Below are 25657 nucleotides of genomic sequence, written 5' to 3'. Positions count from 1 at the left end.
TCCCTGAGGAAAAGTGACTGCCGTAGCGGGGCCGCGTAAATAACATTGGTATCGAACAGAAACAACAAATAAGCGACTCTGACACCGGCGCCAGTTTTCGCTACACACCCTGCAGGGAAAGCTCTCCTCGTGCATTGGGATAAACACGATTTTGTGAGGTCGGGGTCTCAGAAACACGAAGCCGCAGCGCTCACTCTCGGAAAGGTCCCAGGCGAGGGGCGGCCGCTTCACGGCGCGGAGGCACCGCCCCGCGCGCCCGCGGCCCCTGCGCGCCTCCCGGCGCCTGGCCCCGAGGCTGCGGGCCCCGAGGCTGCGGGCCCCGCCGGCGGCGCGGGCGGGCGGGCGGGCGGGGCGCGGCGCAGGCGGGCCCGGGCTGCGGGCTCAGGCCTGGGCAAAACCCGCGGGAGCGCGGCGGGACCTTTCCGAGCGCGCCCGCGAGGAGCCCGCGCCGCGGCCCCGCTGCCACCGCTCCTCGCCCGCCCGCCGCGCCTCTCCGCTCACTCCCGGGCATCTCCCGGGGCTCAGGCAGCGGAGGCGGCCCGCGGCAGCGCAGCGGAGCGGAGGGCAGCGCCCCCCCCGCGGCAGCTGACGATGGAGCGCGGCGGGACGGCCGCTGCTCACCAGGTACCGGGGCTGGGATCGGCGGCGGCAGGGACGGGGGAGGCGAGGGGCTCTCCGCAGCCCAGCGAGCCCGCCAGCACGCACCTGACTCGCCTTTACTTTCTGCGGGACGTTGGGCAGCGCCCGGGGGCGCCGTGGCAGGTTTTGTCGGGCTTTGTAGCCACCAGCCGCGGGAAGCGCTCGGCCCGGCTGCGCTGGCAGCAGCCATAGCGCTTTCATCTCCGTTCAGTTTCGCCCCCAATTCATGTGAGAAAGAAAGACTCGCAGGTACCACGCAGGGAAGAAAAACGCAACCTGAGGGGCCCTGTTCTCGGGCGGTAGGGGAGCTGTGGCTGCTTGGCACAGCTAAAATTCAGTGTTGCTTGAAGACCAGAACTTGAGCACCCTGTCTCCTGGTGAGCCTGCCGCTGTCAGTGCGATGGTGGCCACCCAGGCCATCTCACGGGCTGCATCCCATCGCTGGGAGAGCACCTGGCCAGGCACAAACCCGTCCTGTTCACCATCGCCGCCACCTGGCACGCTGTCCCTGGCAGGCCTCCCAGCAGGTGTTACCTCCGGCTTCGGGCCAGTCTTCGCACAGGAGCCGTTTCACCTGTGTCATGAATTCTGTTGCCCTTTCTCATTCTTTTTGCCAATTCAAATGTCTCTTCCAAATGGGAAAAGGACCAGGGTTCATAACAGAGTCTTCAGGCTGTAAAATGCACATTGTGTTCATTTTCTTGTAACAACTGGAAAGAGGGAATTGGGCTGTTCTAGCTCAGTGCAATTTCACGTGTACTGTGCTGCAAGTAGCAGAGAGGATTAAAATTTCAGGAGAGAATGACTGTGATGCTCAAATCAGTAGTGAAATAAAACATGGCACCTGCAAGTCTAGATAAGAAACAGCTGAGGGAGAATGTTATGTACGAAATTGCATGTGATATGGAGAAGGTAAGTAGGAAATGGTGGTTGGTTTGTCTGTGATGATAAAAAAATTTGGGACACCAGGTGGAAATATTTAACGGTAGATTCAGAACAAAGAAGAGTACTTGTCTCTACATATAATGTATAATTAAGATGTGGCATTCTTTACCATATGATAGTGTAGAAGCTTAAAAAACATACATGATTTCAAAAAAGGGGCAAATTTAAGGAGCAATCTATTAAGGGATGTGATGCACCAAGAACATAACTGCTTTGGGAATTCTGGGGTATGCAAACTGCTGAAAGCTGGGACAGGAAAATTATTTGCTAACTATTTTTCATGTTCTTAAACTCTTCCCTAGGTGCTTTCCATGGCCACTCAAAAATGGCATACCAGGCTATACTGGCCTTTGATCTGACCCACTATTAGGCTTATAATGTTAATACTGCTTAAGGATTAAAGGTTCTCCTTAAATATGTAGCCCTCTTTAAAGCACTTACGCTTGTCAGTTTATACCACTATCTACAGATTACTTAGATTTATCAGTCATTTAATTTTTTTTCTAGGATTAGTAGTGACAAGCATCCGAGTTTCTAATACCTGCTATATATTTTAAGTAGGCTCCTGCATCTATGAAATAGTTGCTTTATTTTCATGGTAAGTACACAATGTTTTGCTTTGGTCGAACACAGGCAAGCATTTTCTTCATTAAATGCATGTTCCTCTTTTGAATTATATGACTTGATTTAAAATACTGGACTGCTAATGAATGATTCTAAAATGTTCTCTGACAGCAGAGTGGTGATCTGAGGAGAGGGCCATGGCATGCTTATGAAGAAATGCTTTTTGCAGATAAAACTTTAATTTTTGAAGCTACTGGCTACAAATTGTGCTTTGAGTTTTGGTTTGTACCAGACCTTCCCACAGAAAATTTCTCGGATTAACCAATTTCATAGTGTTATTAACTATTCATAATGAGCTAAACCATTGGGTGACAGAAATATTTAAAATGCTGAATAAAACCTTAAATTAGAGCATCATCAGATGTTGGCATGCTTTAGTAGTAACTCTTGCAATTTATTTCATTCCCCTGATTCAGAGGTCTGTGTTTACTTATCAGTCATATTAGCTAAAATATTTTCAAAAATACTTGAATCACATGTCTACCTTTGGAACATAACTAAAAAGTTCTTTGTTTAACAGCCTGCCTCTGAGTTTGTATACATTTCTGCCCTTCCACTTATTTTTTTCAGAGAAGAATTCATTACAGATTATGGGTCAGACATACAGGAATTAGATGCCTAACATCCCTTTCATTTCTTACTGGGAAAAAAATGGGATTTAGTTATCAAAATAACTACAAATCTCAGTCTACGACATTTTTTTTTTTTGATCTTGAATAGGCTACGTGTAAAATACTTGTCCTCACCTATTTTCTCATGTATAATGTTATCATTGTCTTTCTGAAATAGGTAGATACAGATGACCAAACAGCCCTCCTTAGGAAACCCAGGAATAAAGGAGGAAACAGTGATCTGGCATCAGCTGGATTCAACATTATCAACTCTATCATAGGATCAGGGATTATAGGTAAACATAACTTTCTTCACTATCTTGTGTGCAGCCTTGTTTATACATGTATGACTATCCAGTGTGGAGAATAACACTGTTGCCTTACTTTCTGCTGCTGTTTCTAAAGATTTTTCTCTATTTGCTTACTATGCAAAAATGCACGGGTGTCAGCTGAGATTATGTCTCCCAATGACAAATACCCTACATCCTCTTTGCCATAATGACCGCAGAGAACTGATTGGACAGATGGGCTGAACTTCACACCTGGGCAACAGTTTCTTCACTGAAAGTGATCTTTCTGAGGTTATTAAGCACGCTGGTCCAATTTGGAAGATTTGATATTTTTTTTTAATCTGAATTCTTTATTTTGGTTGTCACAAATAAGTATTTGCAAAGATTCTTCTATAATCTCTTCTTTTCTTACTTACAGGACTGCCATATTCAATGAAGGAAGCTGGTTTTCCGCTAGGAGTACTGCTTTTATTTGGGGTTGCCTATATCACAGGTACTCTAAAAGCAGTTTCTGTTGTAAAGTGAAAGCTAGTCTTGCAATGTTCAGCTGATCTTGAGCTTAACAATACCTTAAACAAGTATATCTATGACAATAAAAATGACAACTTTTTTCCTTACCTCACTAATCCCTTGAGTAGATTAATAGCAGTAGATAATTACACTGTACAACATACAAAGCTGCTTTTTGTGTGCATTTTATTCTCATAAAGCCTAGTTACTTAGACTAGGTCAAGGTGACATTTGGAAAAACAGCTCTCATTTGTGCCTCAATCATCTGTTTTAGTCCACTGTTTTTATCCTAATTAAGAGGCTGATCCTATGGTGGGTTGTATACCACTTTTTTTTTTTTAATATACCACAGAATTAAAACCTTTGGTTGTACTATGACTTTGAATATTTTACTTAATTATAATTAATTTAAAAAAAATGAATGGTTTTACCTTCAAAAAGGGAAAAGTTTTGAAATCACATGGTAAATAAATGTAAGTGAATCCATTGGCATCAAAGGAGAATTTTAGTAAAGACTCTGTGGATTCAAGTCTTAAAATAACAAACCAAGTCAATATGAATGGTACATATTCTGTTACTTGTATGCAGAGCAGCAGTGGATGCTTTTCATTGCTTAAAATATCGTTTAAGGCTTTGTCTAAGTCATTGAAGTTTGACTGGAGAGTCATATGACTTAATATGTTCCTTATGAATGGAAAATTTTCTCTATGGCTGATGGCAGAATACATTAATGAAATTGTATCTTAAACATAGCTCAGAAATTTCGGTTACTTTTCTGTAGGAAATCTGATTTGTCCTTTGCATTTCTAAATGTTTTGAAGACTTCATAGCCATAGGGTTACAACCTGTGAATTTAACTCAGCGTTTTATTATGTTAAAGATGTGGCTCAATATATCTTGCACAAGCAAGTTATAACTATAGTTACAACTTTTTGACTTGTAGCCTTTAAAGTGCAGGCTAAGTATGAAACATTAGTAGTTATTTTGTGTAGTTTTTACTGAATACTTGGCGAATTCTTACTGCTTTTCCTTTTGGGGGATGTTTTTAACTTTTACTGTATATAGTCCTAGATTGACAGACAAATACAATTTTAGGTCATTTAACAATAAATATTTTTCAAGTTTTTTGGGTCTAAGATCCCCTGCTACAAAGACCTAATATTTCTTGCTCAAGATCAGCTTGGTATGCAGCATAATTGATAATGAACAATTATGTATTTCTGGTTTTGTCTGCTCCCAATTATAGCGTAAGCAAGTTTAGATAGTGTAAAAACTGCATATGCTCATGGGAACCTCTGGATTGGCTTTGATATAACAAATGGTAGAAATCTCCTTTGGAAAGACTGTGGAAATTTCATAATTATAGTCATTCCCAGAAGAACACGGATAATGTTCACAGAAAAGAACTGTTCCTATCGCAGCATAGATTACAAGCTAAGTGAAAGCCAGATGAGGAATAGATGAGGTCTAGCTACTCTCTGGCAAGACATCTGCACTAAGGTAATAAATTCTGTGCTGTAACTAATCTGGACTGGAAAATCCAATGGTGCTTAAATGAATACTAAAGCATAGCCTGATGTAACACCAATATCTCAGAATTGTTCTCCATAAAATTTGAAGCCCAATCTGGGACTAATTCTGCCTGTGATATCAGCTCTGTCTCAAGGCACATTGCTTCATAGTTTTCCAATTAAATCACTTTTTACATGTTTTATTTTAAAAGTATTCCATTAAAATATTTATAATATTTTTATTGTTAACAGTGGAAAAGACATAAAATATTAACCAGGCTTTACCTTTCACAAACTTAGATATATAGCTGAGAAAAGTGATTGAGAGTTCTAGTACCATGACATAGGTAGTCTCTTGCAGTTTACCCCCCTTCAGGATACGATAAAATGCTCCAATCATTCAGGAGCTCTGTGTTATTAATTTAATTTTCCTTTTTTGGTGCTTGTTACAGTTCCTATTCCCTTTGGCCATACTGGAAACCAATTAAAATCAGTCTGATTCTGCTGTCCTTAATTGGGAAAGCTGCAATTTCCTTCCAGTATGAACCTATAACTCCTGGGTTTGGTGGACTGGGATCCCTTCTGAGAATTTTTTTTTTCATCCTTGTTCTTCCCAATGCCACTCTTTTCCTTTTTAAAGATTTTTTTTTTTTTTAACCAACTATGAACCAACTACAAGTCAGTTCATGCTGTCTTTAACAGTAATTTTATATTTTAACAGATTATTCCATTATATTACTGATCAAAGGAGGAAACCTCTCCAGTACCAACACCTATCAAGAGCTGGTCAGAAAAACATATGGTCTTGTAGGTTATCTAGTTCTTTCAACTCTTCAATTTTTATATCCATTTATTGGTAAGATCACATAAAATACAGATGATTAAGTTTTATAAATAACAAGCTTTTTCACATTATCTTATTCATTCACTGGTTAAATATTAAGAACTCTGTAAAGAATATACTGTATATGCCCTTTTCTGCTTTCAAAAAAAAAAAAGAAAAAACAACTAAAAATTACTTGGTAGGTTCTGAATAATGACTGAGGAAGAATTCAATGAGATGGAGTACCAGCATAATAGAAATGAACTGAAATATGATAGCAAAGAGATTCATGATCACACACTTGAAAATTAATGACAAAAGCAGCCATGAGAAATAGCAAAGGGCAGATTCTTTTGTAGAATGAGTAGCAGAGCACAAAGTTAATGTGCCTGAAACAAAAGGAAAATGTGACTTTAGGAGTATATTGAATTAATATTTTTCCAAAGATATAGTATTGCTGTGATTGGAGAAGCCACTGATCAGAAGTTGATTGACTATTATGTGCTGTCATTGCTTTTCAGAAGCATTAATTCAGCCTCATATCCAATGAGCTACTAGGAAATTGGGCACTCAAGACCTCTTTGAAGAAGAAATAGTAAAAGAACAGGTATAATCTAGGCAGCAATTGGACTGGAAGTTTAAAAAAAAAGTGATATTCTGAATCTGTTTCCTACAGTAGTAGCATAATTAAATCAAATCTTAAATAAGCTTGATATTTTCACACATGGGGCTGCAGGTACTGGTTGCTTGATATGCCAAGAGGCTGGACTTGGTGACCACATTCACAGATCAAAACTCCTACTATGGGAATAATCAGCCTGAATTGATTACAGGTAGCTGAGATTTTTTAAGGGAGTCAAGTTACTGTTACCGCAGGCAACAATGTTACACATATCGACTCAAAAAAGAGCGTACTTACTACTTCATAGAGAATATGGAAAAGAATTGTAAAGATCTCAGTCCTTACCAAGGAACTAGTTATGCCTATGTACATAATTGAATTTATTTCTATACGTAGTGTTTATGACTTACGATTTCATAACAGTGACTATTTATGCATTATTTAAGGTCAGTACCTATGTATATATGTTGTCTAAATGGTAAAGACCGTGAGTATATAAATGTATTTTGTGTATGTGTATACACACACACACGTATATACACACTTGTAGTGTAGATTAAGATAAGAATGAAGTATGAATGTTAAGGCCACAGTTTTTGTTAATGAGAGGAAAGAATGGAAGTGCATATCTGATATCTTATTCTGGTTTTAATTCCTTTCTTCTGGTTTGAAGGTTTGCTGACTTTACATGAGCTAGGAAGTTCTGTGCATTTATTTGCAGGACTGATTATTAGACTAACACTGGAGCTTTACTAAATAGAAACAAGAATTTGAAAATAAACTGGCAAAGAATTGCTGTTATAAACAAACAGTGTTTAGAAGCTTAGATTTCCTCTTTGGGAGTAAGGTTATATGGCAAGTCAGCACAACAGCCTTCCTTGTTAGGCTTGTGTAGGTTGAACCTGTGTTTTTTTTAAAAAAGGTGGGTTGGAGTGCTAGAGATTTTTTTTTATTATTGTTTTGTTTTAAACCTGAAACAGAAGTTGTTGGTGCTATCCAGAATTTGTACAAGAGGGACAGTGGTATATAATCCTGAAGTCTACAAAATGTGTATAAAATGTTGATATTTCGTATTTGACTTGTACTAACAAAAAAAAATTATTTTCTTAGCTATGATCAGTTACAACATAATAACAGGAGACACTTTAACTAAAGTTTTTCAGAGGATTCCTGGAGGTAAGATGCATTTAAAAAATTCAGAATGGGGAAAATGTATTGGATAGCAGTATAGCCTAAGTATTTAGGGCTTACCTGTTACTTTGCTTCTAAATTACACTTAAATATAGTAAGTTAAGGACTTGAAGCCTATCCGTATGAGTGGGTGTTTTTTTGTTGTGGTGTTTGGTGTTTTTTTAATAAGTCTTTCTCAAATGAAAACTATGACTCCTAGACCTTGGTTATCATTGGACTCAGTGTCAGTGAATAAACCACATGCTTTGATGAAATACTAAGCAAACAGAAGGCGTCTTCCACAGTGGTATATTTTCAAGGTCATCATATTTTGTCATCTTTTTTAGCTTTTTCCTATAATAATCATTTGACTACTGAAACAGCACTTTAGTGAATAATACTGGATGACTTGCAAATAATATAATGAGTTTAATGCTTACTTAGGCATATCTGTAATAGTTGGTCATGAACTACATATGTAACTTTCAGTTCTCTTAGATACTACAAAAGCAGGTGTGGCTTTTTGAGCTCTTTAACTCATGCACTTGTACACTTTCTTTGCTGTAAGTTTTCACAGCAGAATCAGTGGAGCAATTTGTGTGTAGTTTTGCCATCTACTTTAGCACAATGCCAGCTAAGTTAAAAGATTCTTCACTGGGGAATAGAATTAAAAGAAGTGTCTGCAGTGATATGGAAATTCGTATGTGGATGAACTGTTTGATTTCCACAGGTGGACTATAATTTTCAGCAGGTGAAGCCTACAAGGTGTGGATGCAGTTTTAACTGTCACACTGTTGTTCTGTGCATACCTGATCAGGTTGATAGTGACAGTGAATATCTGATAATTTATATGAAGTATGACTTAAGTAATAGCAGGAACCAGCAGCATGGCACATCTTTTCACCTGGCCAGTAGAATGCCTGCCTGGAAGGAAGTGGGGAAAGTGTTACCATCTCCCACAGAACAGAGGGAACTGAACACAGACTTGCCATGTCAGTTGGCAGTCACTTCCCAGCCATAATTATTCAGCAAGCTTTCATTCAAGCCCATGGTTCCTGGTGGCCTGACTGGAACTGACATGTTTTGGTTTAAGTTGTAATTGGCTTGGAAAAAACACTGGTTGTACAAATAAATGCTACTGATTGCAGGGAATATTATGACATTGTTGCCTTCACGTGGTAATCTGTATTTTACAAGTAGAAGCCAGCTGACAACAAGAAAGGAGGTGCTCAAAAGAAGCCTCAAAATTAACTTATTTTAGGATCGTTCTTTAAGAATTTGCTTATCTTCAACAGCACAGTAATTGATGTCAACACACAGTATCAAAAAATCCTCAAGAGTAAATGGCAGAAAGTAGTACTAGGATATTTTACTTGCAGTCTGCCAACATGGACCAGGCACGATGAAGGAAATTAATACTAATCTATATGTAGAAATGCCAGACTTTCAAAGTTTGGTATGATATATCCCCTATGTTATGCATTTGGTTTGAATCTGTAGAATTCTTGTGACTATGCACATGCTGTGTATGGCTTCCTCAAGGTTAGTTAATTCCTAGTCTTTTTTTCAGTGTTAATTGGCTTGAGTAAAGGGGATAAAAGCCTGGTCAACATCAGAGATTGTTACTCCTAGCCTTTCAAATGTAACTAATCTGTTCCTCATGTTAGTCTCTTAGAGAAGTAATTTTTTTTTGTGCTTTAGTTGGACCAGATAATGTGCTTACTGACCGTCACTTCATAATTCTTCTTACCACCATCATCTTTACCTTGCCTATATCTTTATATCGAGACATAGCAAAACTGGGAAAGGTAAATCAATAGTATTTGATTTTTTTGTTTATTTTTGTGTATGCCGTTAGAAAATAAGTGCTAGTCATAACTTAATATATTTGAACTGAATAAAATTGGCTAGAGCATCTTAAGTATTTTAGAAGTTCAGACTGACTTCTGCCCCAAGAAATATCGAGAAAACTTGGAATAGTTTAAGCAAAACTCTTGCCTTCCTATGAATCACTGGATTCTTTCCATGTACTGCTAGTAGAACTCACATATTGTAAAGCACTGGGTGCTATAGGCCTGATCTTGAAATGCTGAGCACTATTAATTAGAAATATTTAGATGGGAATATCACTTAAAATTAGAGAAATAGTTGGAATTGGCTGGTTACTTAAAAAGAGCAACAAATTAAAAGATGATGAAATACACAAGCTTTCTAATTATAAATATTTTATGTGATATTTAGAACTGTGCTTGTTTGTTAATTATTCTTTAAAAAAACCCACGTAGATTATGCTGCTAAGAGGACAACCTTTCAGCAGCTTACTGAATGAAGCTGTGTTTTTACCTTTACAGATATCTCTTATTTCTTTGATTTTAACCATTGTCATCCTGTGTATTGTGATGGTGAGAACAGTAACATTCAGTCCACAAGTGTGAGTATTCTTGCAATTGCCACAAAGTGAATTTTTGATCGTATGTAATGTTATTTCACTGTTACATATATCTGCATAGTTTTGGAACATGGCTGTTTTGGGAGAGATAGATAATTGAAAAAATAAATCTGTATTAACAGTAATACAAAATGAACTGCTAAAACACTTTATCTTTTTTATTTTTCTTGTATTGCACATAAATTCAGAAAAACTGTAGATTAATTGGCTCTGGAATGGGCATGTGAGGTTGTCTGTCTTTTGAGAAATATTTACTTTTTTCCATTATTGTCAGATGGCCTATAATTTACAATCTTAAAATAGATAGTATCTTAGTAATACTTCTCATTTTGTTCATATATTAATATAATAAAAATGAATACAAATAATGGCATTAAAAAAAGAACACAATAATAAAAACTTTATTCTGTCATTTGAGAAAGCAACAATATAAGCATGCAAAACTTCTAGCACTCATACTCTGAAAGCAGTATTTAACGTTGGACATTGGAGTGTTCTAGACAATTTAGTATAAATGAGTATGTATTGTGGCAAGATTTTTATAATTATATGGCAAGAAAGTGCTATGAATCTATTATCTTTCTTTAATGGCCTAGAAAGGTTGCATTTGTCCTTATAATTTAAATATTTATATATATATATATTAGTAAAGACAACAAACTATTTCTGAATGTGCTTTTTTATTTATTGTGACAGTTTTATGTAGTATTTCTAATGTTTCTGTAAGCAGTGAATTCTTCTACCATGACTGTTTTAGCAGTGTTACGCACGATCGTTCATTTGTCTTACTGGTAAGATATGTGGGTTAATTGCAGGGTATTAATGTTTAATGCTAGGAAGATGGGTAGAATAGTAGTTTCTAAAGTTGTACCAGATAATATTGCCTATCATCCATAAAATGATGCACTTGAAACAGTGTGGGGCATCCCCCCACCATCTTTCTGAAGCAGCATGTTTTTCATGCTGTGTTAAAGAGGTATTTGAAAGAATAGTCACAAAATTCCCTGTCAAAAAATGAAGAAGCTATATATAATGGTTACTGATGACCTTGTTACTATGGTAACATTTCTTCTCAACAGCTGTGGAGCACTGAAAAATATGGAATGCGTAGCTTTATTTTTTCTTATAAGACATAATGTTGGGGTTTGAGTGATTCTTGGTTTTACTTTTTAATTCTTTAGAGACTTCCATTTCTGCCTTCACACTTACTGTTTTAAAAAATACATCTAGCAAGTTGTTAATCAGATTTTTTTTTCTCACAAACAGTCTATCAATGTCTATTTTTACTATTTGTATTTTACAGTTAGAAATAGACATATACTTTCAAGTATTAAAAACCTTCTAATATTTTGTTAATGGTATAATGCTCTGCCATCTTTTTTTTTTGCAGTAAAAATGAAGAACACTGATTATTTTCATATGGGTCACATCACAGTATTATATCAAGTAAAACAACTAAATAAATGTATTGTGAATCTTTATTAAAAGAGTAGAATTGGAGGTTTTCAAAGAGATTTTAAAAAAATCATGGTTATGAAGTTCAGTTCTCAGATCTATCATATAGGAAAATAATTTGTACAATCCTAGATAAAGACTTGATGGGCCAGAGAGAATATTTAATCCCTACCATTGTTGCACAGCAGAATGGATTGTGTGCCTGTCATTGATGACAGCTGATTATCTAGTTTGTTCTTGGCAATTCAATGGTTTTCCATTCCAGTTCTTAACAAGCCTTTTCTTACGAATTCTTCCTATATGTGTCTCTTACTGCATTTGGTGTTGGTTGCTTCTTGGCATAACCACAGTGGATGTGGACAGCAAATTGTTCATTCTTTTTCAAATTATTGAAAAAACAACATTAAAGAGCTGTATCTTTGATCCCCTTTGGTGATCCTTTTTATAGACTAAACACACACAGTTCCTTTAGTGTTTCTTTGTCATTTCTTGTACTACTGATCGTTCCCAGTGGCTGCCTTAAGTTCTCTGCAAATGAAAGTGAGATCGTGGTGCCCCAGCTGCCTGTGGTATTCACATTGAGGAGCAGAGAAGAAAGATTGATGTAACTTATATGTCCCTTTCAACTGTATCTTTTGGGGATTGCCGATGTTTGCCTCTCTCAAAAGTAGCATGACATTGTAGACATGCCTTGAGTTTGCAGTCTAAGTGAAGCACCAAGCCCTTCTCTGCATAACAGTGAGCTGGCAATTTTTCCTTTCTTTTTACTCTGTTCTCATGAAGTTGGGTGTGTGTTTGGGTTGTTTTTTTTTTTGCTTGTTGTTCCCCTGCCCTGTTCTCGTGAAGCCTTTTTCCCCCAGCATAACTGTAGAATTTGTCATTACAGAATTGAATACTGCTTTATTAGATGATTTCTCCATTTACCAACCAATGATTTTTCTATTTTCACCCTGTTCTCTAGCATGATTGTATGAACTGCACATTTCATACTTTCTGTTGAGGATGCTTCTTACTTTTTGTTCCATCATTCAAGTTACTGCTGAATACATTCAAAAGTGCTGGACTCAGGTCAGGTACCACTGGAATCCCGTTTGGATATCTATTTGCTTTGATAATTACTCCCTGGCTAGTAATCAGCTTTTACTTACCTTCAGATTTTTCAAAGTGAAGTTTGCTTCCCTTTGAGAGGTGCAAGAAGGTTATCTGGGAATGATAAAACTGTTGTTTTACTTAAATGCAATGCATGTTCTAGTTGAAAACTCTATCTATTATTTGGACAACAGAGAATGTTATCTCTCTTAGAAACCTTCTGTGATGTGGTAGACCATCAGTGAAACAACAACATTATTACTATTTTTAATGATTTGATGTACTTGAAACTGTAGGCTAAAAAACAGCAATTGAAAGTCTTTGGAGTGTTGCATTTTTGGTTTTTTTTTTTTTTTTTTTAGTTGCTTTGGGAGTGGAGCAGGTTGTCCAGGGACATTATAGGAATGTTATTTTCTTATTAGTGCTCAAGAATAAAAAAATGTATTTATGATGAGTGATTACTTGATTTAAATTATTGCCTGTTATGACAAATATGAAACTGAAGTACTTTTTTTTTTTTCCCCCTCCAATTTTGCTTTCAATTAATATCATCCGTATGATTATTGTTGCCTGAAGGACATAATGAACCTGCAGATAAAATCTAGTATTCTGGACCCAGAGTTTTAAGATGTTGGATAAAAGTACATTTTGATGATCCATTCTTTACTTTATTTCCACCTGCTTATTGCTGTGTATTTTTCTACTGTGATCAAAACCAATGAGTTAGAATTATCTCAAACTTTGAATGTGCAGTATGTTAATATCGCATAAAATAACTTTGTGCTTCAAAGATTAAACTAACATTCACTTCTGTAAAAAGCAATATTTTACGTAGCTTATAAAATTGGATCGTTTTAATTTGGTGTTCTTTTGGAAAGAATGTCACGATGCCAGTGTCTGCATAATACATAAATCTCTAGGAAAAACTTCAAGAGCATCTGCTACACATAAATAGGATGTGAGAATTATTCGACTGGCAGCTGATCACAGGGATGAAAAACCAAGGGTTCAGGAAAATAACTTTAAAGTAGAAAGTTGATTCTTTCCTTCATATAAATAATCCAGTCGTAAGCAGAGATAAACATAATGTGTGATGAAATTAAAAAATAAAACTAAGCTACCATATATTTAAGGAACTGCTAAGTGGTTCATTAAGGAATAAAGAGGAGTTAAAACAGCTGTTACTAAGTGGGACTGACATACAGCTCTGTCTTGTCTGTGTTCCTTGACAACCAAGATGGCTTTGATTAATATAAAATTCAAGGCTGATGAGAGCATTACTCATTTTCTTTTAGTTATGTTGATTGATGTTATATTCAGCATCTATAAACTTTTTCAGTATCTTTAGATTTTTAAAGTTTAAACAAAAACTAAAAAGCTATTTTACCTTTGAATAGAATTTAATTGAAATTTTACAATTAATTTCCTAAATAATTGAATTAAACTCAAATTAATCTGCCATGTGTTCCTGGATTATTTTGTTAACCGCCAGTTTGCACCTAGCTCCCCTGTCAGACATATGACTTTGCTTTCTCTCTAGAAAAAAAGCTTCTTTTTTTCAGTCAGTGTTTCCTACCTGCCAGCTGGGTTGAGATCAGGGATGCATATTTCTCTTGCCCTCCTTAAAGATATTTCACTTCTGATGCACTCTGCTGTATTATATTTGGCAGCATTTCTACATAAATGACAGAAGAGATTTTTTGATAGTACAGATCTTAAGAAATATTTTACAAGTAGAAGATATGCTTTTTAGACTGCCAGATTTGCCCATCTCATGATCTGGATGTGAAATGCCTTTTACTCTGTTAGGGAAGCTCAATATTTGCCTGGTTCATTTGTTCTTTTCATTTCCCCCTGTTCTTATGTAGATAAACACAAATATTTTCAAAACTTTTTAAAACTCACTAGCATGTTTATTATGCTATACTTTCCCTTAAGTATTCTGAAGACTGAGTAGAATCTTACTTTTTTAACCTCCAGGCTGTCTTCATCACTAGGCTTGATTACCTTCCTATGGAGAGTTTTTATTGTCAGTCTGTCTTGCTGTTGTCTTTCAGCTGAGACCTTTTCCTGTCCGCGATCTCCCTTAGGATGTTTTTTTCTTGTTCAATCTTTTTATTATTTTTGTTCCAAGAATCACACTTCCATTACCTATCAGCTTTTGCTTTGTGTTACAGCTTCTACTATATATGATAGTACAGCTGTCAATAAGTGCATTTTGTATCAGAAATGTATTTCTTCTGTTCACTTCCATTGCATTTCATCTACTTCTTCTCCAGCATGAAAAAGACTTTGTGTTCATGCAGGCGTAGCCTGTTTTTGTACACTGAGCAGGGAGCAGTAAGCTGGCTGTTTTTGTCATTCATGGATATTCACAGCTGCTGCTATTCTTCTATGAGGAGCAGTTAAAATCTTCCCCTAAGAGTTGCTAAGAAGAATGTAGGTCAAACTAAATAGGGACAAGGACAAAAAAAAATGAGCTTAAATTTGATGCTCAGGTTCTGTGTACTTCAAAGTTAAGCTTAGCAACTACAGTTTAAGAGCTGAAAAGGTGCTCCAAGTCTGAACTGAATATGAATTAGATACTATAAATCTGGGAGTTTTAATATGGAAAAGGAAGGATTGACTATTTGAGCTCTCAAGAAATAGTAATCTATGAGTTCTGAAAGGGGAAACAGCAATATCTTTCTGGTTTTTTCTTTTTTCCCTCCTCTATGGAAGGAGTTTAAACATTTGGAAGTAATGGAACCTAGCATAGCATATACCACTACAGCTGTCAAAACGGGCTAGTTATCACCAGATAGAGGGAGAGACAAAGCTGACATTCAGAACTTCACAGAACTGGCGTGCGTGCCACACTACTTTCTAGGGCAGTAGGAAAATTGCAGCTAAGGCCTCAGGTGGCAGCAGCTTTCCCTCTAAATAAAAACAGAAACTTAGGAGCAGCCAACTTTTTGTGAATAGGTTTCTCTGTACTGTTCTTTGTCTGTGCTTCAATATTGCAAATAAAACATTGAACTGGCTTATGAATTTCATTTCATAGTTTTAGCAACTTGTAGTTCTGGAAAAAGCTGTTTTGTGTCCTTCTCCTTTCCTTTATTTTGGCTCTTTATTCAGGGAGGAAGTTTATGTATCAAATGGTTTTTAACGAAGTTTGCTGACTGTTTTCTGTGGGCCTCCTCTAAGAATTACAATTACCTGAGGTCCAAAATTGTGTGCATATCTTAGAGGAGCAGATGTGGGGGATGTTACACTTGTGCCTGATTATAAAAGTCTCCATATACTCTCTTACACTTTATCACTTCTTTGGGAACTAACAGAATCCCTTTACTATGAGGAGTAGGTGGGACAGGTGTAAAGAAAGGCAAACTGCCTCACTTACTTTTTTCCTAGGCTACGAATTATCTCTAGACTGCATGGATCACATGTGTAAGCTCAAAGGAAGAAACTGCCTCTACTCAGAAGAGATTTTGGGTTGAGATAACCTTAGTCAGAATCAGTAACAGCTTTTATCTTCCTTGTTGCTGTTTCTTGGTATATGACTTGAAGAGTTTATTTACAAAACTGAAACAGACTGACATTTTTAGCTGTAAAAACTGATTGCAGAAATACTTAAACAAGGGGGGTGAGAAGGGTATCTCCCTAGTTTCATCTTATTGTTGATGAACACTGTGGCCTACTTCAGAGAGTTCTGGAGATCTGACTGGCAGTCCTGTATTACGGCATAGTATTTTAGGTTATTTTTAATAACTGATACTTGAAAAGAGGATAATCTATTAAAACAAATGTCTGTTTTAGACCCAAATCAGAAAATGCATGGATATTTGCAAAATCAAATGCAGTACAAGCTGTTGGGGTGATGTCATTCGGTAAGTAATTTTTTTGGTATTTTTAATACTCGGATCAACTGTAAGAAATTACTTTATATAATATATTGGACCTACAAGTTGCATATTTTCAATTGTAATTTTTTATATTAATGTTAAGCTGTTTCAGAAAAAAAATGAAGTTGAGTTTGAGTCATTTACATTAATTTATTGACCATCCTGCCCTAGAGGCTGTTGCCACCGTAGCAGACAGCGGTGTGACATGTGAATCCAGGTCGTCTTAAAACACTTACACCAATAGGGTTAGTCTAATTGATAAACTGAGGAGGCTGTGATCATTCTGCGTTCTCTTGGATAACCTTTAACAGAAAAATCTTTGACTGCAATGTATATGTTCACTAGAGAGTGCCTGTTGCTTCCCATTTCTCACAGTGAACCATTCGAGTCTCATCTTGCCTCCACTACCATAGAATCATTTAGGTTGGAAAAGACCTGTAAGATCACCAAGTCCAACCATTAACCCAGGACTGCCAAGTCCTCCACTGAACCGTGTCCCTAAGTACCGCATCTACATGTTTTCAGATACCTCCAGGGATGGTGATTCCACCACCTCCCTAGGCAGCCTGTTCCAATGCTTGACAACCCTTTCAGTGAAGAAATGTTTCCTTATATCCAATCTAAGCCTCCGCTGGTGCAACTTGAGGCCATTGCCTCTTGTCCAGTGGCTTGTTACGTGGGAGAAGAGGCCGACCCCCACCTGCCTACAGCCTCCTCTCAGGCAGTTGCAGAGAGCAATAAGGTCCCCCCTGAGCCTTCTTTTCTCCAGGCTGAACAACCCCAGTACTCTCAGCCGCTCCTCATGAAGCTTTTTCTTCGGACCCTTTGCCAGCTTCGTTGCCCTTATCTCAACACGCTCCAGCACCTCAATATCTGTCTTGCAGTGAGAAGCCTAAAAATGAACACAGTGTTTGAGGTGCAACCTCACCAGTGCCGAGTACAGGGGGACAATCACTTCCCTTGTCCCACTGGCCGCACTGTTTTGGGTACAAGCCAGGATGCTCTTGGCCTTCTTGGTCACCTGGGCACACTCATTCTAAAATATGTTCTTGCCTGCAGGATCTGGTATATTCTTGTTATTGCTGTGACGATCTAAGGCCTCCTAATGCTTGCTGCTGCCTAAAATGGATGTCATAGGATGTCTGAAAGTAGCAAATGGCTCTGGAGTTTTTTGGGAAAAAAATAATAATAAAAAAATAATCTCAGAACTGCTGCTGTGTTCTTAAGAAATAGAAGAGCAGGAAGAGAAAACAGGTGGGACAGAGGTGTGGAAGGTGAGAAATGGTGTGGCATTGTAAGGTAGTCAAAATCATCCTAGGATGAGTATAAACCTTCATCAAATCAAATAACTAAGTAAAAATTGAAGCCATTTATCATTGCACTCATTCGGAGTTAGTTTGTGCTTAATGAGTGGATTCAAACTGTGCTGTATCTCTCCTACCTTGGAATACGTATTCTGTAAATGTATTTTATACGCTTATATGCATGAATTCATACATCTGCTTTAACTGTCATGTGTGTTTCAGCATTCATCTGCAACCATAACAGCTTTTTAATATATGGGTCTCTGGAAGAACCCACATTAAAGAACTGGTCTCAAGTCACACATGTGTCTGTCTCACTTGCTGTTATTATCAGCGTTGTGTTTGCTGCATGTGGATATATGACTTTTACAGGATACACAGAAGGTAAACTGCTTGACCCCTCAATTTTGGTGCTTGCTGTAATCCTTACATTTCTACCTTTCTGTCTGACTTTTGTTGTTAATTAGTGACTCTAAAAATACCAAAATCATATTATGTTTGGACAAAAATAGTTAAGATATTTTTTATAGTTACCTAACAACCAAAACGGGGTACAAAGATGTCAACAAAATGTTAATAGGTGTCAGAGTCCCAAGTGTAAGCCTCACCAGTGAAAGTCCCCTTTGAATACTTCCATAATTAAAGTACTTCTGAGGACTAAATATCCATAATTTAGCCACATGGTCCACTAGGAGAGAGCAGTAAGAACAAAAATTGCCTTGATTTTTCTGCAGGGTGCCTGGCATATATTTCTGTACATTCTTTTTTATCTTTTCCTGTCTGTGCTAACACAGTATCCTAGCTCTGACTTAGAGGTGTTTCCTATCTTTACAACAGCTTTTCTGCTGTAACTAATCCTACTGTCACCTCTGTGGGTATATGAATATACATATGTGTATAAAAATATATAATCAATGTTACATCATACTATTTAACATCATTTTGTTGAAGTGGAAAAGGTGCATAAAAGAACGAAGCATAGATTTGGTTAGTGCATTAGCTTCTTCAGGAAAAATACACATTTCATAAACAAGCAGATTTTCTGTTATTTAATAGTTCTGTTCCAATAGGAGGCAGCTTCCAAGCTTCTTCCTTTCCTGATGCGCAGCAGGATGTGGTTGAGAACAGAGGAACTGTAGGATGGGTGTTACTGCTTGATCTGGCCTCTTCCTGCCTCCAGTGCTCTTTATGCAGAATAAGTCACTGACCTAGGTGCAACTGTAGGTAGACCAAGTGCAAGCTGGCTGAGATATTTCAACTATAGAAAGGTCTGACTACAGCTATCCCTCAGCGTATGACTACTGGAAGCAGGGTCTATCTTACCTTCTTTCTCCCTGTCAAAATTTTTTGCTTGCTTTCTCTGAAGTACACCATAATTGCTTCTTCAGTGCCATAGTCATCCTGAAAGTAGTAAATCATAAGACAGTATAGTAAATTAGTAGAAAAGATCTGATCGATGTCTTGTAGCGTCTTCTTGTGCCTCAGAGATCATTATTCCAGATTCTTTGTGGTAAAGGCTAAGCAAGATGATAATTGGAATTCTCTACCAATGCTTTTGTTGTTAGAGGTAAGAAGATTTGCTAGGTAACAATCTGTAAGCTTTTAACGGGCTTTCAGGGTCAGAATATTTGAAATTCTCCGCTGCAGCTTACCAGCTATGGTTCGATACTATCAGTGAAATGCAGTTCTGCAGAGGAATTCCCTGGTCTTCCTTGTGTAACTGTTGTTGTTCTTAGGAATTACATTTATAAAGGAAATAGATCTTTTACATGTAGGCTTTCTTTCTGAATCCGTCACATTTATTTCAACAAACACCAGCATCTCATAAAAATCTGTGCTAAGGGGAAGGTAACAGATGACAAACTAATGTCTATATATTAAAATATTTTTTTTAAAGATAAACACTACTTGAAATAAAAACACTGCTAGTAGCAGGATAAAGCTAGATGTAATTTGTGACTGTAACTACAGTTTCTTGATATTTGTCAGGAGAGGGATCAGAAACTCTCGATTACTCCAGTAAATTATCCTTCAGTTTGTAAACAGTCAAATGACATGAAGTTCAAACTAATTGATATTTTGCTGTGCCTCAGGAGATATATTTGAAAACTACTGTAGAGATGACAACCTTGCTACATTTGGAAGGTTTTGTTATGGAGTTACTGTAATTCTCACCTTCCCCCTTGAATGTTTTGTGACTAGAGAGGTAAGTATTACATTCTCCCTTTAACAATGTTGATATATATTAATAATTTTCTCACATTATTAATATATACTGTAGCTGAAGTAAATGGTTGATCTGTAGTAAACATCAGCATATCCTACCCTGCTACATGCAATACTTGTAATGTTTAGACTCTGGCAACATACACTGTATTACATTTATCATAACATTATCCAATATTATGTTAATAATTAATAATGTCAGGGATGCTTAAAATTCCAAGTTTTGCTTAAATGCCACTGTTGTTTTTATGTTGAGAATAACTGAAAATAGCATATTTAACATGCTTACTAGTTTTGCTTTTTAAAGTATCTCCATCTAGGAGATCCATCTGTTCAGTAAATAACTTGTAATTGGCTTTTATTTTGTAGTGGGCAAATGAGAAGAAAGTAAGCATACCCTAAATTCTGCAGGTGTAACTAAGTCAGTTTTGCAAGTGTTCTGCAATTTTAGTAATGCTTTTTGTTAATTATTTTTGGAAGTGGGTAAAGATGCATTCTTGAAGCAAGAGAGGTAAAGTTCAGCATACTCTCATCCATTCTTTTAGTTTGTGAATGACTTAGAATAAGCTGTTTGTTAACATACAGAGCAAAATCAAGTTTTAAAATTGTGGTTCTGTTTCAGGTGATTGCCAATGTGTTTTTCCATGGGAACCTCTCAACAGTTTTCCATGTTGTTGTGACAGTAGTTATCATTGCTGTGGCGACTGGTGTATCATTAGTATATGAATGCCTTGGAATAGTTTTAGAGCTGAATGTAAGTGAACCTGTATACTCTTTTATTTAATAAATCACTTTTTTTGTAAAACAGAACTCTGAAAAATTCACAGCTCTATTGAAAATCTTACATAATTCAACAGAGTAATCAGTGGAAATGTTAGTAGGGGAAAAAAAGGGATTATTCACTGTTTCAAAATCGGATAACTAAAAGAAAGGAAGTTTAGGAGGTAAAGTCCCTGTGGTTGGGGAGGGCTTTTAGAACAGTTCTGGAGATTTGGCAAGTGGCTATGACTTACCAAATGTATTAAAACTGCAGTGGAAATCACTAAAATACTCATCCTTTCTGTACTGTAGGACTGAATCTGGCATTTCTTTTTCTACTCCCCGCTTCTGATGAAGGTGGCACTTTAATAAACACTGGGGCAGATCCTAATGACTGCCTTGTGCCAAAGGGGCAAAAAATAGGCAGGGGGAAGAAAGAACAAACTAGTAGTAGTGAGACCACAGAGATAGTAACTGGAATTTTTCCCTGCTTTGGACTTAACAGGGAGCAAAACTAAGTAATTTCATAACCTGAGTGTATAATTTTTAGCAGGAGACTGCTTTGTTTGCCAGTAAATATTTCTGTGTCTGGTATTGCTTCATAGCAGAGATGGAGCTTACCAGGCAGACCACACAAGGCACTCGCTGCTTTGGACCAGTTTTAACACATTTATGTAGCTTTTTTTGGTTGGCTGGAATCGCCACATGGTCTACTTGAGTCCTAGGCTGCTAGTTAGCAAAGCAGGCTTACCAGATGAAGTCAGTGGATTTTCACACAGAAAGTATATTTAATGTGAGGAAATGTTAACAAAAATAATAATCCAATCCACATTTATTATAAACATTGTCTTAACAATTTACCTTCCATTTCAAGTCAGCTATTTTTGATAAATAGAGAACGTGTAGAAATATACTCCAGGATATAAAAGTTAGAAGGTGGAGAACGTTTTTTAAGGGCAGTCTTTGCTTCTTTATAGAAATATTTTAGAATTGCCTCCTTATATCCCTGTCCATGCATTCACTGACAGTTTTGAGCCATATATTATATGCTTACTGATGGAACAAAATGGAATGAGTTGGTCCTTATGCTACGTGATACAGGGACTTGCATGCACACTATGATACATGGATGCTGTTTTGATCTGCAGTACAGCTTACCTGCTAACTGAGCAGTAATGAGTGATTTTATAGCAGTGATTTAGTAGGTCATGCTTGCACTAATGTTATAGAACAGGTCTGAATATTCAGATAAGCTATCCAATTACCCTCTATTTAAAATAATTACCTACATAGTTTCTTCTAAGTTAATCCTTTTCAAATTATAACTGGCTGAAAATAAACAATATCCCTATTAGTTTGGTCAGGATGCATGTTTCGATTAAAAATTTTACCACCTTCTTGGCATCTGTTGGCAACTTTTTTTCCCCATCTTTTTTTCCCTCTGTTTTACATTACAAGTGCAGAAAATTCACCTGTGTATATACATATACCCATAAAAGTATTTAAATGTGTGCACACATACACACATGCCTATTCTGGCCAAATGTCTGAATACTGGTATAATTGACCTAATTAACCATGTATGCCCATATATGTCTAAATACATATATGTGTTTTACATCTATTATATGTTATAATATGTTAAGAATAAATTTACACTAGAGAACTGCCAGTGAGTCTTTCTAGCATTAATAAGTTATGTGTGATTCCTATTTGGAATTGAATTGTTTTAAAATAATCACTCAAAAACACACATTCCATCCTTACAATATTTTTACCCAGAGATGCCTAAGCAATTGCTCAATAATCAAGCTGATAGCTCGAGCTTGATTCAGTTGCAAATAGAAGTTGCTAGCCAGACATTTCAGTGGGTAGCTCCTTTCTTGTGGGGTTGTTTTTATTCCTTTTTAAAAGAGAATTTGACAATACAGCTGTACGTGTTTATTGTACGTAATTGTTGCACTCAGAAGGATTGTTCAGTTTCGATATCCATCAGTAGAGAAAAATGAATAGGCAGAGTCTTTACACATGAAAGAAAGATTATCTGTGTCTCAGCAGGCTTTCTGTCCAGCAGAAGAGCTGCCTTTTGGCTCTTTACCAAGGTGGCATTTGCTGCTGTTTCATTGACTCGCTTACATTTTCATTGCTTTCTCATTTTTTAAACAAAGCACAAGCCATTGTGTTTGCCCTGTGGTAATTCCCCAGGGAAACTGTTCAGTCATAGGGGAATCAAGGGTCCATGGATTTTGCTGTGCTATTCTTTTACTGGGATCCTAGTTTGTGTTGCTTCACATACTTAAGAGTTTTGTTTTTTATGAAGAAGATACTTCATGCATGTACCTATTTTTGATGTCTGTACTGATCACTGTTAGCAGGCTGTTTGTACAAACAATAATGCAAAGAGATTCAGTAAGCTGGATTTTACCTCACCATAATTAAGTTGGAACATAGTGTTTTTTAAGTATGTGACAAAGTAAACATTCAAAATTTCTGCATAAAAATGCTCTCCTTTAGTGTGTAACTCATATGTTAATCTGCAGTGGCTTTACTGTAAAAAGCATTTAAGCAGGTGCTTTTTATCTGACCCTGTCTATAAGAGTGTTTAAAGAGGAGCTGAATCTTTAGTAGGAAGGGAAGTTCTACTCTCAAAGGGAGCTTTGCTTTTATAGGGAACTCAACCTAAATCAGGTCGTAAATGTAGAAATTGATCAGAATTCTTTGAATTGCTATACAATGTTTCCACTTTCGTAAGGCAGTATTAGATCTAGACTCCTACATGGAATGATTTTAAATATTTTAGGTCAGTTACAGTGTTGCAGAACTATTGTGTTTGGGCTGTTACTGTACTTCTGAAGCTGTGAAACTTCCGGTAATCAGATGTAATAGTACTTGAAATTTAAAATATTATTCTGTATCAGCAAAATAAATCTGAATTATTTCAAGTAGTTTTACAGATATTTTTGCAAGTTATTTGTGACTTTGAAAAAAATTTTCCATATAGCAGCACTGGAATAGGCCTCTATTCTCTGGCTTTACTGTTGCATCAATCTAACCACAACCATTTAAAAATTTAGGGTTTTGTTCTTCACATCTAAATATACATGCTTATGAGGGTTTTTTCTATTGTTGTTTCCCACACACAGGGAGTTCTGAGTGCTACCCCACTTGTTTTTATCATCCCTACAGCGTGTTATCTAAGGCTGTCCAAAGAGCGATGGAACCATTCAGATAACCTCATATCCTGCCTGATTCTTGCTGTCGGTGTGCTAGTGATGACAGTTGGGTTTGTTTTGACTATCTTGCATCCCCAGGAATGTAGCCATGGAAAAGAAATGTTCTACTGCTTTCCTAGTAACAATTCTTTTCAAAACAGTACGCTTCCACCATAGGTAGCACACCAATCTCCAGACTAGATCAGGTACATCTCACAGCAAGCCATACATGCCAGTTTAAAGGAGAGCGGGAAAAGAGCTTTTGTGTTTTGACATGCACTAAGAATTTAAAAATGTGTAACTGTATTTACATACTTGGTTTTATGCTGCCATCCTTTTCTAGATAAGACTTAAGTTTTAGCTGTTTCAACAAAAAACGGTGCTGTTCAGTAGACGTTACTTGAATCACTTGCAAACCGATCAAAAAAGGCTGCATATTTTTTAACTTAGTCTGCAATGCTGTTTAAAGGTTATAAAAGAAATGTTTGGGAATGTAAACATCTCCCATGTTTTATTGTTGTAATTTAAGAAATTATAAAAATAATAACACCTTAATGTGTATTTATTAACATACTATAGTATGAGGACGCTTTTTAAGTCCTGAAAAAAAGTATGTATGGATCTCTGTGTATTATATTTCTGCTGTTAAATTGAAAGACCCTCTATTAATTCTCTCTTTGATTTTGCAATAACTGCCCCTTAGGTGCTGAAAGCACCCCGTGTACTTGCTTTGGAGTAAAGGGTAATTTTGTATTCTGACTGAACTGTAGCTGATACAATTCAACTGTAACTGTTACAATTGGTGATCTTCTATTTAAAAGTTATGGCATCAATCAATCAATGCAGGTGAATTTAAAAAGATTCAAGTAAACAGTCTTTGCAAAAATTTCAAGATTGACAGAGAAGAAAATTACGTGTGTAATAAACACAGCTTTTGATTCTTAAATGTATAACCCTATCTATTATTTCTGAAACTGAATTGAAACATTGTTATATGTCAGGCATGTACAGGTTGAACAAATTCTGTAAGAAAACATCTAAACTTGGTTATCGTTCTAGTCCTCTGCTTCTTTTCAATATATGGCTATTGATTTTGTCATGGTTTGTTAAATTTTGGTAATTTCTGTTCTTAAAAATTAATTTAACATTAAGGATTCATGTATATGTATGTATGTGTCTATGTAAGTACATACATCCATATGTATATATAAAAATACACACACACATGTATACCTATAGAATATGAGTAATTTGAAGTTGAGAGTGAGTTATATAAGTATCTTCTGTATTAGTTCTGAAATTTTGAAAAAAATTTATTATCGGATCTAACCGTGTAATTTGAGTTCATTTTTGCATTATTGTGATTGTTGTGATTCCTTTTGCCAACCTTTCCTCAACTACTAGATGTGTAATGCTACTCCATTTTTATGCTGCTAAATGGGGTGGTGATGGTTTTTGTCTTCATTTCATCCTGCATGGCAAAGCTCTTTCATTCATGACTTCTAGCGAAAAAGATCTTTAAGCAATGGTCACT

At 36.8% G+C, this 25657-nt stretch overlaps 1 protein-coding gene across 1 annotated transcript; it reads left to right on the top strand.

Moving 5' to 3' along the window:
- The first annotated feature begins 363 nt into the window (after positions 1 to 363).
- On the top strand, positions 364 to 25447 carry SLC38A11 (solute carrier family 38 member 11). Its single transcript, XM_040604934.1, has 12 exons — positions 364 to 624; positions 2998 to 3115; positions 3528 to 3602; positions 5852 to 5986; positions 7686 to 7751; positions 9447 to 9553; positions 10097 to 10176; positions 16537 to 16607; positions 18149 to 18310; positions 20020 to 20132; positions 20775 to 20906; positions 24055 to 25447. The coding sequence occupies exons 1-12, from the start codon at positions 592 to 594 to the stop codon at positions 24298 to 24300; spliced, it is 1338 nt and encodes a 445-aa protein (XP_040460868.1). The 5' UTR covers positions 364 to 591; the 3' UTR covers positions 24301 to 25447.
- The last annotated feature ends 210 nt before the right edge of the window (positions 25448 to 25657 follow it).

This window comes from Falco naumanni, chromosome 8, assembly GCF_017639655.2.
Source record: "Falco naumanni isolate bFalNau1 chromosome 8, bFalNau1.pat, whole genome shotgun sequence".
NCBI classification, from domain to species: Eukaryota; Metazoa; Chordata; class Aves; order Falconiformes; family Falconidae; genus Falco; species Falco naumanni.
The sequence above is the reverse complement of the archived record's forward strand: the minus strand, read 5'-3'. Positions and strand labels throughout refer to the sequence as shown.

Bases quoted from the DNA above. Each gene is read 5' to 3' on its own strand.
- SLC38A11 (XM_040604934.1), top strand. From the start codon at position 592: ATGGAGCGCGGCGGGACGGCCGCTGCTCACCAG. The intron at 3,116-3,527 runs GTAAACATAACT...TCTTACTTACAG, and splicing joins CATAGGATCAGGGATTATAG to GACTGCCATATTCAATGAAG. The intron at 5,987-7,685 runs GTAAGATCACAT...TTATTTTCTTAG, and splicing joins ATTTTTATATCCATTTATTG to CTATGATCAGTTACAACATA.